Here is a 13,565-nt window from a genome sequence, read left to right on the forward strand (position 1 = left end):
CCTTTCTCTTGATTCTCTCTCTGCTGGTCTTTTTAGGTTACCTTCTCTGTCTCTCATTCCTCAGCTGTTGTACATCTGCCCTAACTAGCTCTTTCACTCTTCACACCTGTTCTCTCTTCCCCTCTGATTAGGTCTCTATTTCTTTCTCTGTTCCTGCTACTTTCAGTGTCTGATTCTTGTTTGTGTTTTTTGATGCCAGAAGCAAGCTGTCGTCTCGTTTGCTTCCACCTTGTCCTGTCCTGTCGGAGTCTGCCTGGCTGAAGCATCCTGCACTATACTAACGTTCTTTTTGTTCCCCTGACAACGTTGGAAGAGGATTTATGCCATTCCTGTATTTTCATTAAAGAACTCTGTTTTCTGTTAAAACCGCTTTTAGGTCTTCACTCAAGTTCGTAACAGAAGAATCAGACCAAGAATGGACCAGCGGCTCCGGACCCTTTTCACTCCGCCGTCGAGATCCAGGGAGCGTGCTAGGCAGACATGAGGAGGAATTGTCTGCTGCTCAACATGCCGTTGAGACCCTGGCCGTCCAAGTCTCCGACCTCACAAGACAGGTTCACCAACTCCACCTCGATCCACCGCCCACTTCCAGGGTTTCCGAGTCTCCGGAGCCCAGGATCAACAACCCGCCGTGTTACTCTGGGGGAGCCCACTGAGTGCCGCTCATTCCTCACTCAGTGTGATGTGGTGTTCTCTCTCCAGCCCAACACCTACTCCAGGAGCGCAGTCCGCATCGCCTCGTCATTTCTCTCCTTACCGGACGGGCGCGTGAGTGGGGCACGGCAGTCTGGGAGGCGAGGGCTGAGTGTATTAACCAGTATCAGAACTTTAAGGAGGAGATGATACGGGTTTTTGACCGTTCTGTTTTTGGCGAGGAGGCTTCCTGGGCCCTGTCTTCCCTATGTCAGGGGAATAGATCCATAACGGATTATTCTATTGAGTTTCGCACTCTCGCTGCCTCTAGTGACTGGAACGAGCCGGCTTTGCTCGCTCGTTTTCTGGAGGGTCTCCACGTCGAGGTTAAGGATGAGATCCTCTCCCGGGAGGTTCCTTCCAGTCTGGACTCCTTAATAGCTCTCGCTATTCGCATAGAGCGACGGTTTGATCTTCGTCGCCGAGCTCGTGGAAAGGAGCTCACGTTCTCCGTTGCTCCCCTCTCCACATCACTGCCACCTGCCGCTTCACTGCCACCCTCCTCCGCCGGCTCGGATGCTGAGCCTATGCAGCTGGGGGGCATTCGCATCTCGGCCAAGGAGAGGGAACGGAGAATCACCAATCGCCTCTGTCTCTACTGCGGCTCCGCTGGTCATTTTGTCACCTCATGTCCAGTAAAAGCCAGAGCTCATCAGTAAGAGGAGGGCTACTGGTGAGCGCAACTACTCAGGCCTCTCCTTCTGGATCACGCACTACCTTTCCGGTCCATCTCCGCTGGCCCGGTTCATCTGCTTCCTGCAGTGCCTTGATAGACTCTGGGGCGGAGGGCTGTTTTATGGACCAGACCTGGGCTGGGAACATGATATTCCTCTCAGACAGTTAGGGGAGCCCAGGGCCTTGTTCGCTTTAGATGGTAGTTCTCTCCCCAAGATTCAGCGTGAGACGCTGCCTTTAACCCTCACTGTCTCTGGTAATCATAGCGAAACCATTTCTTTTTTAATTTTTCGTTCACCTTTTACACCTGTTGTTTTGGGTCATCCCTGGCTAGTGCGCCATAACCCTTCTATTAATTGGTCTAGTAATACTATCCTATCCTGGAATGTTTCTTGTCATGTAACCTGTTTAATGTCTGCTATCCCTCCTGTTTCCTCTGTCTCTTCTTCACAGGAGGAGCCTGGCGATTTGACAGGGGTGCCGGAGGAGTATCACGATCTGCGCACGGTGTTCAGTCGTTCCAAGGCCACTTCTCTCCTCCACACCGGTCGTATGACTGTAGTATTGATCTCCTTCCGGGAACTACTCCCCCCGGGGTAGACTATATTCTCTGTCGGCTCCCGAACGTAAGGCTCTCGAGGATTATTTGTCGGTTTCGCTCGACGCCGGTACCATAGTCTCCTCCTCCTCCCCCGCCGGAGCGGGATTTTTTTTTGTTCAGAAGAAGGACGGGTCCCTGCGCCCATGCGTGGATTATCGAGGGCTGAATGACATAACAGTTAAGAATCGTTATCCGCTCCCTCTTATGTCTTCAGCCTTCGAGATCCTGCAGGGAGCCAGGTTTTTCACCAAATTGGACCTTCGTAACGCCTACCATCTCGTGCGCATCAGGGAGGGGGACGAGTGGAAGACGGCGTTTAACACTCCGTTAGGGCACTTTGAATACCGGGTTCTTCCTTTCGGCCTCGTTAACGCTCCAGCTGTCTTTCAGGCACTAGTTAACGACGTCCTGAGAGACATGCTGAACATTTTTGTTTTCGTTTACATGGACGATATCCTGATTTTTTCACCGTCTCTCTCGATTCATGTTCAACACGTGCGACGCGTCCTCCAGCGCCTTTTGGAGAACTGTCTTTATGTGAAGGCTGAGAAGTGCACTTTTCATGCCACCTCTGTCCCTTTTCTCGGTTCCGTTATTTCCGCTGAGGGCATTAAGATGGATCCCGCTAAGGTCCAGGCTGTCATTGATTGGCCCGTTCCTAAGTCACGCGTCGAGCTGCAGCGCTTTCTGGGCTTCGCTAATTTCTACCGTCGTTTCATCCGTAATTTCGGTCAGGTGGCAGCTCCTCTCACAGCCCTTACTTCTGTTAAGACGTGCTTTAAGTGGTCCGTTTCCGCCCAGGGAGCTTTTGATCTTCTTAAGAATCGTTTTACATCCGCACCTATTCTTGTTACACCTGACATCTCTAGACAGTTTGTTGTTGAGGTTGACGCGTCAGAGGTGGGCGTGGGAGCCATTCTTTCTCAGCGCTCTCTCTGACGGCAAGGTCCATCCTTGCGCGTTTTTCTCTCATCGCTTATCGCCGTCAGAACGTAACTATGATGTTGGTAATCGCGAACTGCTCGCCATCCGCTTAGCCCTAGGCGAATGGCGACAGTGGTTGGAGGGGGCGACCGTTCCTTTTGTCGTTTGGACTGACCATAGGAACCTTGAGTACATCCGTTCAGCCAAACGACTTAATGCGCGTCAGGCTCGTTGGGCTCTGTTTTTCGCTCGTTTCGAGTTTGTTATTTCTTATCGTCCGGGCTCAAAAACACCAAACCTGATGCTTTATCTCGTCTCTTCAGTTCTTCTGAGGTCTCCACCGACCCCGATGGGATTCTCCCTGAGGGGCGTGTTGTCGGGTTGACTGTCTGGGGAATTGAGAGGCAGGTAAAACAAGCACTCGCTCACACTCCGTCGCCGCGAGCTTGTCCTAGGAACCTTCTGTTCGTTCCCGTTCCTACTCGTCCGGCCGTTCTTCAGTGGGCCCACTCTGCCAAGTTAGCCGGCCACCCCGGCGTTCGGGGTACGCTCGCTTCCATTCGCCAGCGTTTCTGGTGGCCCACTCGGGAACGGGACGCGCGATTTGTCGCCGCTTGTTCGGTCTGCGCGCAGACTAAATCTGGGAACTCTCCTCCTGCCGGCCGTCTCAGACCGCTTCCCATTCCCTCTCGACCGTGGTCTCACATCGCTTTAGATTTTATCACCGGACTGCCTTCATCAGCGGGGAAGACAGTTATTCTTACGGTTGTCGATAGATTCTCTAAGGCGGCTCATTTCATTCCTCTCGATAAGCTCCCTTCTGCTAAGGAGACGGCTCAGATCATTATCGAGAATGTTTTCCGAATTCATGGCCTTCCGTCTGACGTCGTTTCCGACAGAGGTCCGCAGTTCACGTCTCAATTTTGGAGGGAGTTTTGCCGTTTGATTGGGGCTTCCGTCAGTCTCTCGTCCGGCTTTCATCCCCAGTCTAACGGTCAAGCCGAACGGGCCAATCAGACTGTTGGTCGCATTTTACGCAGTCTTTCTTTTCGTAACCCTGCGTCTTGGTCAGAACAGCTCCCTGGGCAGAGTACGCCCACAACTCGCTTCCCTCGTCTGCTACCGGTCTATCCCCTTTTCAGTGTAGCCTCGGGTACCAGCCTCCGCTGTTCTCATCTCAGCTCGCCGAGTCCTGCGTCCCCTCCGCTCAGGCTTTTGTCCAGCGTTGCGCGCACCTGGAAGGGGGGTCAGGTCGGCACTTTGCCGTAATAGGGCGCAGACTGTGAGGGCCGCTAATAGCGTAGGACCAAGAGTCCTAGATATTGTTGCGGTCAGAGAGTATGGCTCTCCACTCTGAACCTTCCCCTTAAGACAGCTTCTCAAGTTGGCCCCGCGGTTCATTGGTCCGTTCCGTATTTCCCAGGTCATTAATCCTGTCGCAGTGCGACTTCTTCTCCCGCTATCTTCGTCGCGTTCACCCGGTCTTCCATGTCTCCTGTGTTAAGCCCGTTCTTCGCGCCCCCGCTCGTCCCTCCCCCCCCCATCCTTGTCGAGGCGCACCCATCTACAGGGTTCGTAAGATTTTGGACATGCGCCCTCGGGGCCGTGGTCATCAGTACCTAGTGGATTGGGAGGGGTACGGTCCTGAGGAGAGGAGTTGGGTTCCCTCTCGGGACGTGCTGGACCGTTCGCTGATCGATGATTTCCTCCGTTGCCGCCAGGTTTTTCCTCCTCGAGTGCGCCAGGAGGCGCTCGGTGAGTGGGGGGGTACTGTCATGTCTTGTTATGTCTGTTCCTGTCCTTTCTCTTGATTCTCTCTCTCTGCTGGTCTTTTAGGTTACCTTCTCTGTCTCTCATTCCTCAGCTGTTGTACATCTGCCCTAACTAGCTCTTTCACTCTTCACACCTGTTCTCTCTTCCCCTCTGATTAGGTCTCTATTTCTTTCTCTGTTCCTGCTACTTTCAGTGTCTGATTCTTGTTTGTGTTTTTTGATGCCAGAAGCAAGCTGTCGTCTCGTTTGCTTCCACCTTGTCCTGTCCTGTCGGAGTCTGCCTGGCTGAAGCATCCTGCACTATACTAACGTTCTTTTTGTTCCCCTGACAACGTTGGAAGAGGATTTATGCCATTCCTGTATTTTCATTAAAGAACTCTGTTTTCTGTTAAAACCGCTTTTGGGTCTTCACTCAAGTTCATAACACTAATATACCATATATACTAATAGACCATTTAAACTAATATACCATATATACTAATTTACCATATATACACATTTTCCATATATACAAATATACCATATATACAAATATACCATATATACCAATATACCGTACCTACTAATATACTATTTATACAAATATACCATATATACTAATATACCATGTATACTACACAAAGGTGCTATCTAGAACCTTAAAAGGTTATTTGGCTGTCCCCGTAGGATAACAAAAGGGTTCCACATGGAACCCAAAAGTGTTCTACCTGGAATATCCTCTGGCGACAGCTGAGGGACCCTTTTCAGAACCATTTTCTCTAAGAGTGTACCTGTGGACAGACGTGTGTTTGGTGGAAATGTGTCTCTGCACCTTGTAGGGCAGGGAGAGCGGCAGAGGGGTGTGGATCTCGTGGGGATCGTAACCCTGCTGGGTCCCAATGAACTGACGATACACACCAACGGAGTGCACCTCCAAATAGACTGAACCCTCACCTGAGAAAGAGAGAAAGGGATTTATGACACATTTTTATACCAGCATGGATGGAAAACCGCAATGTGAGAAGCATTGTTGAACGCAGAAACTGTCAAATACTGAACTCAAGCTTCTTTTCAATGGAGTTTTCACAGAAAACAATGCTAACTGTGCTGTGATATTTACCTGTGAGGTAGAGGATGCTGCTGTAGCTGGAATGGACCTGAGCGATGGGCAGGTGAGGCAGAGAGATGCTGATCTTCTTCAGAGCCAGCTGCACGGTGTAGGAACGGGGCGTGTTCAACAAGGTCTCATTCACAGACAGAGAATAGACCTTCCCAGAATCTGAGGGTGGAAATGGAGAGATACAATTCAGAGAAACAAGTTGTTAATTTACTGGCTTTCATTTATATGTCAGGGACCTTGTAAACTATTTACAGTGTCTACGGAATGTATTCAGACCCCTTGACTTTTCCTACACTTTGTTACGTTACAGCGTTGTTCCAAAATGGATTACATAAAGGGCACTGGGAGACTAGTCAGGTTTGAAGAGGGAGGACTGGGAGACTAGTCAGGTTTAAATAGGGGGGACTGAGAGACTAGTCAGGATTATTTAGGGTGGACAGGGAGACTAGTCAGGATCAAGGGAAAGATGAACGGAGCAAAGTAAAGAGAGATCCTTTGTCATGTCTCGATTCATGTTCAGCACGTTCGACGCGTCCTTCAGCGCCTTTTAGAGAACTGTCTTTATGTGAAAGCTGAGAAGTGCACTTTTCATGCCTCCTCTGTCCGTTTTCTCGGTTCTGTTATTTCCGCTGAGGGCATTAAGATGGATCCCGCTAAGGTCCAGGCTGTCATTGATTGGCCCGTTCCTAAATCACGCGGCGAGCTGCAGCGCTTTCTCGGCTTCGCGAATTTCTATCGTCGTTTCATCCGTAATTTCGGTCAGGTGGCAGCTCCCCTCACAGCCCTTACTTCTGTCAAGACGTGCTTTAAGTGGTCCGTTTCCGCCCAGGGAGCTTTTGATCTTCTCAAGAATCATTTTACATCCGCACCTATTCTTGTTACGCCTGACATCTCTAGACAGTTCGTTGTTGAGGTTGACGCGTCAGAGGTGGGCGTGGGAGCCATTCTTTCTCAGCGCTCCCTCTCTGACGGCAAGGTCCACCCTTGCGCGTATTTTTCTCATCGCCTATCGCCGTCGGAACGTAACTATGATGTGGGAAACCGCGAACTGCTCGCCATCCGCTTAGCCCTAGGCGAATGGCGACAGTGGTTGGAGGGGGCGACCGTTCCTTTTGTCGTTTGGACTGACCATAGGAACCTTGAGTACATCCGTTCTGCCAAACGACTTAATGCGCGTCAGGCTCGTTGGGCTCTGTTTTTCGCTCGTTTCGAGTTCGTTATTTCTTATCGTCCGGGCTCAAAGAACACCAAGCCTGATGCTTTATCTTGTCTCTTCAGTTATTCAGTAGTCTCCACCGACCCCGAGGGGATTCTCCCTGAGGGGCGTGTTGTCGGGTTGACTGTCTGGGGAATTGAGAGGCAGGTAAAGCAAGCACTCACTCACACTCCGTCGCCGCGCGCTTGCCCTAGGAACCTTCTTTTCGTTCCCGTTCCTACTCGTCTGGCCGTTCTTCAGTGGGCCCACTCTGCCAAGTTAGCCGGCCACCCCGGCGTTCGGGGTACGCTTGCTTCCATTCGCCAGCGTTTTTGGTGGCCCACTCGGGAACGTGACACGCGTCGTTTTGTCGCTGCTTGTTCGGTCTGCGCGCAGACTAAGTCCGGGAACTCCCCTCCTGCCGGCCGTCTCAGACCGCTTCCCATTCCCTCTCGACCGTGGTCTCACATCGCCTTAGATTTTATCACCGGACTGCCTTCGTCAGCGGGGAAGACAGTTATTCTTACGGTTGTCGATAGATTCTCTAAGGCGGCTCATTTTTTTCCTCTCGCTAAGCTCCCTTCTGCTAAGGAAACGGCACAAATCATCATCGAGAATGTTTTCAGAATTCATGGCCTTCCGTCAGACGTCGTTTCGGACAGAGGCACGCAGTTCACGTCTCAATTTTGGAGGGAGTTTTGCCGTTTGATTGGGGCTTCCGTCAGTCTCTCGTCCGGCTTCCATCCCCAGTCTAACGGTCAAGCCGAACGGGCCAATCAGATTGTTGGTCGCATCTTACGCAGTCTTTCTTTTCGTAACCCTGCGTCTTGGTCAGAACAGCTCCCCTGGGCAGAATACGCCCACAACTCGCTTCCTTCGTCTGCGACCGGTCTATCTCCTTTTCAGAGTAGCCTCGGGTACCAACCTCCGCTGTTCTCGTCTCAGCTCGCCGAGTCCTGCGTCCCCTCCGCTCAGGCTTTTGTCCAGCGTTGTGAGCGCACCTGGAAGGGGGTCAGGTCTGCACTTTGCTGTTATAGGGCGCAGACTGTGAGAGCCGCTAATAAGCATAGAACTAAGAGCCCTAGATATTGTCGCGGTCAGAGAGTATGGCTCTCCACTCAGAACCTTCCCCTTAAGACAGCTTCTCGCAAGTTGACCCCGCGGTTCATTGGTCCGTTCCGTATTTCTCAAATCATTAATCCTGTCGCAGTGTGACTTCTTCTCCCGCGATATCTTCGTCGCGTCCACCCGGTCTTCCATGTCTCCTGTGTTAAGCCCGTTCTTCGCGCCCCCGCTCGCCCCCCCCATCCTTGTCGAGGGCGCACCTATCTACAGGGTCCGTAAGATTTTGGACATGCGTCCTCGGGGCCGTGGTCATCAGTACCTAGTGGATTGGGAGGGGTACGGTCCTGAGGAAAGGAGTTGGGTTCCCTCTCGGGACGTGCTGGACCGTTCGCTGATCGATGATTTCCTCCGTTGCCGCCAGGTTTCCTCCTCGAGTGCGCCAGGAGGCGCTCGGTGAGTGGGGGGTACTGTCATGTCTTATTATGTCTTGTTCCTGTTCTTTCTCTTCACTCTGTCTCTCTCTGCTGGTCTTATTAGGTTACCTTCTCTTTCTCTCCTTCTCCAGCTGTTCCTCATCTCCTCTAATTACCTCGTTCACCCTTTCCCCACCTGTTCCTTTTTCCCCTCTGATTAGGTCTCTATTTCTCTCTCTCTTCCTGCTTCTTTCGGTGTCAGATTCTCGTTTGAGTTTCTCATGCCAGAAACAAGCTATCGTCTCGTTTGCTTCATCCTTGTCCTATCCTGTCGGAATCTGCCTGGCAGGTGCATCCTGTACTCAGCTAACTGTCTTTCGTTTGCACTGTGTCCAGTTCATCTGATGCTACGTGAGATCAGGTACCACTGTTCCTCTACGACCCACGCCTACCCAGAGCGACCTGCAGCCTGTCGCCGCTAACCCAGCTATTCTCCTCTGCTGCTAAGAAGGGGACTCTCTTGTAAATTATCAGAGGGACTTTGTGTTTCATTTGTCGCCCTCTCTGCGGGTTGTCTATTTTTCCCATGATCTACATCTGAAGAGGATCTATGTCTTTCCTGTGTGCTCATTAAAGAACTCTGTTTTTGGTTAAACCGCTTTTGGGTCCTCACTCAAGTGCATAACATCCTTGATGAAAAGCTGCTCCAGAGCGCTTTAGAACGTCCCTAAGCACACAGCCAAGACAACGCAGGAGTGGCTTCGGGACAAGTCTCTGACCATATATAACCTGACAGAGCTTGAGAGGATCTGTAGAGAAGAATGGGAGAAACTCCCCAAATACAGGTGTGCCAAGCTTGTAGCGTCATACCCAAGAAGACTCGAGGCTGTAATCAATGCCAAAGGTGCTTCAAGTACTGCGTAAAGGGTCTGAATACTTATGTAAATGTGATATTTCAGCTTTTTGTTTTTATACATTTGCACAAAAAAAATGTGTAGATTGATGAGGGAAAAAACCATTTTATCAGTCTTAGAATAAGGCTGTAATGTAACAACATGTGGAAAAAGTCAAGGGGTCTGAATACTTTTCGAATGCACTATATATTTAAATCAAATGTAATTCCTGATGTTTAATTCACGGTCTGGCATTCAGTTGTAAAACTCCCCACATCAAACTTTCAATTGAAAATCCATTTGATGTTCAGAGACACTGACCAGTAAGCAGCAGCAGCACCCTGTTGACCACGGAGCCGGTGAGGCGGAGCTGTATGAAGGTCAGGGAGGGGTGAAAGGTCATCCGGAACACCCTCTGGCTGGTGTCCTGCTGGTACACTTCCACACAGTCACACCGCGGAGGGGTGAGAGGGGGGGCCGAGCCGGGGGCGCCGGGCCAGCTGGGGGGTACGGCCTCTGCACCACTGTTAGCACGGCTCACCAGGACGTATATGTACTGACGGAAGGAGTTGTCGCTACGGGGATCCACGGCAAACTATGAGTGGAGGAGCGAGAGGAACAGACAGAGAGAGAGAGAGAGAGACAGAGAGAGACATAGAGAGAGACAGAGAGAGAGAGAGACAGAGAGAGAGAGAGAGAGTGTGTGTGTGTGTGTGTGTGTGTGTGGGGGGGGGTTATAAAGTGTTCAAGCGAAAGTTTAACTTCCTGTTGGGTGTCCCACCCAATGTGCTACCCTCCACCTTCTTCCCTCTTACTCTTACCCCCCCCCACTCACATACTGGCTAGCTAATCTGTACTCGCATACTGGTTTGCTAATCCCCACTCACATACTGGCTAGTTTACTCACATACTGGCTACCCCCCCCCCACTCACATACTGGCTAGCTAATCTGTACCCCCCACTCACATACTGGCTAGCTAATCCCCACTGCATACTGGTTTGCCCCCCCCACTCACATACTGGATAGCTAATCTGTACCCCCCACTACATACTGGCTAGCTAACCTGAACCCCCCCCCCCACTCACATACTGGCTAGCTAATCTGTACCCCCCCCCCACACTCACAATCTGTACTGGCTAGCTAATCTGTACCCCCCCCCCCCCACTCACATACTGGCTAGCTAATCTGTACCCCCCCACTCACATCTTTGGCATTCTGACACAGCACAGTGTGGCGTGAGGCCCTCCTCCAAGTCATGTGACCGCGGAGCGATGATGTCGTGCCGTTGCGCAGCAGGAAGACGGTGCCCTGGTAGTCAAACAGCAGGAGGTGGTCGCGGGTTGGCAGGGACCTTCTGTAGCCCAGTGCCAGGGGAGGAACAACGGCCAGGGACACAGAGGGACCCCCGGACCTGCACCACTGGGGAGTCCGGGACCACCCACTGCCCAAACGCTGCATCTGGAGGCCCTGGGAGTCTGCGGGGAGTAGAGAGAAGGCTATGGAATGTCTTGAGTGGGACTGATTCTATAGATCATTGTTATATTTTGTTGATTTGATCTCATGTTTCATTTTCTGTTTTCTCCGGAGACAGTGTTTTCATATGTGATGGTATCATTTGTAGCGGTCAAGGGATGATGAACACTGAACAAAAAATATAAACTCAACATGTAAAGTGTTGGTCCCATGTTTAATGAACTGAAATCAAAGATCCTAGATATTTTCCATACGCCCAAAAAAACGTATTTCGCTGAAATTTTGTGCACAAATTTGTTAACATCCCTGTTAATGAGCATTTCTCCTTTGTCAAGATAAACCATCCACCTGACAGGTGTGGTATATCAACAAGCTGATTTAACGGCATGATCATTACACAGGTGCACTTTGTGCTGGGGAATATAAACGGCCACTCCAACATGGTTTTAGAGAATTTGGCCGTACGTCCAACCGGCCTAACAACCGCAGACCACGTGTATGGCGTTGTGTGGGCGAGCGGTTTGTTGTTGTCAACGTTATGAACAGAGTGCCCCATGGTGGCGGTGGGGTTATGGTATGGGCAGACATAAGCTACGGATAATGAACACAATTGTATTTTATCGATGGTAATTTGAATGCACAGAGATACCGTGACGAGATCTTGAGGCCCGTTTTTGTGTCATTCATCCACACCACCATCACCTCATGTTTCTGCATGATAATGCACAGCATCATGTCACAAGGATCTGGACACAACTCCTGGAAGCTGAAAATGTCCCAGTTCTTCCATGGCCTACATACTCACTAGACATGTCACCCCATTGAGCTTGTTTGGGATGCTCTGGATCAACGTGTTTGACAGGGTGTTCCAGTTTCCGCCAATACCTAGCAACTTCGCATAGCCATTGAAGAGGAGTGGGACAACATTCCACAGGCCGCAATCAACAGCCTGATCAACTCAATGTGAAGGAGATGTGTCGCTCTGCATGAGGCACATGGTGGTCACAGCAGACTGGTTTTCTGATCCACACCCTTGCCTTTTGTGTGGTTGTTGTAAGGTGTCTCTGACCAACAGGTGTATTTCTGTATTCCCAGTCATGTGAAATCTATAGATTCGGGCCTACATTCATTTATTTCAATTGACTGATTTCCTTATATGAACTGTAACTCAGTAAAATATTTGAAATGGTTGCATGTTGCGTTTTCTATGTTATTTCAGTGTATATTCAAACACAGCACAATCCATTTGATTAAAGCGCATCAGACTCTGTCTCTCCGTCTATTCTTACATTTCAAGATGGCTGTCCTTCGCCAGTCGTTGGGCGGGGCAGCGGAAGGCTGCCGCGTCCCCGTTGCCTGGCGATGGCAGAGCCGTCTCCAGAGGGAGGAGCTTAGGCTCAGCTGGTGGTAGGTGCTGCAAGTGGCTCCAAAGGCGATGATGTCACTGACTGACACTCTGGACAGAATCTCTTCCAGCTTGGGTGTGATTGGTTGGAGATCGAGATCCGTTTATGAGCAGAGACACAGCAGAGACCATCATAGCACAATGTTCAAATCCATGTTCTGACAGTGGTTAGTTAGATTGACGGTTTGTGTAACAAATGAAACAACGAGAAAGTTACACTTCCTGTATGTGATCAAATGTGTGCATGAGGTCTAGCTTTGCACTTGACCATTTTAAATGATACTCTACCACACAGTGTGATGTGGTTATCTCACCAGCTCAGGTGGCAAAGAGCGAATTGTGATACTGTGTTCTACAGCATCCTCAGTTGGTGGGTTAGTCCTTCTCTTCTTTGGCTTGAAACATAGAAGCACACATTTTCAGTTTTTAAAAATATTTTTTACAATATTCTATCTCTGAGTTTCCCTTTCAGAAATACTGTACTTATCTCAACGTACCTTAGGTGGCGCCTCAGCTCTGTCGTATCCACACGCAAAGTTGGAACGGAGCTTTCCGGCCTCTTTATATGGCCTCTCATCCATTTCTTATTAAAAAATGTTTGGATTTTATCTTTTAAAATATTAAGCGGTTCCTCATTCGCATGTGTGCAAATATTTGAAGTACATTGTTCAGAATGTCTGTTCTTTTGAGCCAGTGTTCTATAAGTCGTCACGGTGAACTTTGTTTTGGAATCATAAGCTATTGTTGCGTGATTGTAGAACTTTGGTGATGACCCATTGTGACGACTCATTCTGTTTCCTTCCGAACCAGTGGATCCTAAACTTTGACTTATTGTGTTGCCCTAATAAGCCATATCATCTCACTTACATGTCCCTTTGGCAACACATTTGCAAGCTGACACCTTCTTGATAATTCCCAATATATTCATCAATTATACATACACTCAGTTGATAGAAAAGGAAATCAATTGATAGTTATATATGTATATAAAAAAACAGGATTCAACAACTGAGACATAAACTGAACAAGTTCCACAGACATGTGACGAACAGAAATGGAATAATGTGTCCCTGAACAAAGGGGGGGGGGGTCAAAATAAAAAGTAACAGTCAGTATCTAATGTGGCCACCAGCTGCATTAAGTACTGCAGTGCATCTCCTCCTCATGGACGTGCTCAATGGGATTGAGATCCGGGCTCTTCGCTGGCCATGGCAGAGCACTGACATTTCTGTCTTGCAGGAAATCACGCACATAACAAGCAGTATGGCTGGTGGCATTGTCATGCTGGAGGGTCATGTCAGGATGAGCTTGCAGGAAGGGTATCACATGAGAGAGGAGGATGTCTTCCCTGTAACG

At 49.8% G+C, this 13,565-nt stretch overlaps 1 protein-coding gene across 1 annotated transcript in view; it reads right to left on the reverse strand.

The window, feature by feature from the left end:
* LOC135515530 (F-box only protein 24-like) overlaps window positions 1–12,790 on the reverse strand; it is a 23,306-nt gene extending 10,516 nt beyond the window's left edge. The window contains exons 1-7 of the mRNA XM_064939147.1: window positions 12,707–12,790; window positions 12,524–12,604; window positions 12,094–12,280; window positions 10,535–10,806; window positions 9,652–9,925; window positions 5,765–5,923; window positions 5,477–5,598 (exon numbers count right to left, since the gene is read on the reverse strand). Of these exons, the coding sequence (XP_064795219.1) occupies window positions 5,477–5,598; window positions 5,765–5,923; window positions 9,652–9,925; window positions 10,535–10,806; window positions 12,094–12,280; window positions 12,524–12,604; window positions 12,707–12,790 (1,179 nt within the window). The remainder of the gene's footprint in view (window positions 1–5,476; window positions 5,599–5,764; window positions 5,924–9,651; window positions 9,926–10,534; window positions 10,807–12,093; window positions 12,281–12,523; window positions 12,605–12,706) is intronic.
* Between the last annotated feature and the right edge of the window lie 775 nt (window positions 12,791–13,565).

This window comes from Oncorhynchus masou, chromosome 27 (assembly GCF_036934945.1).
Source record: "Oncorhynchus masou masou isolate Uvic2021 chromosome 27, UVic_Omas_1.1, whole genome shotgun sequence".
In the NCBI taxonomy this organism is placed as follows: domain Eukaryota; kingdom Metazoa; phylum Chordata; class Actinopteri; order Salmoniformes; family Salmonidae; genus Oncorhynchus; species Oncorhynchus masou.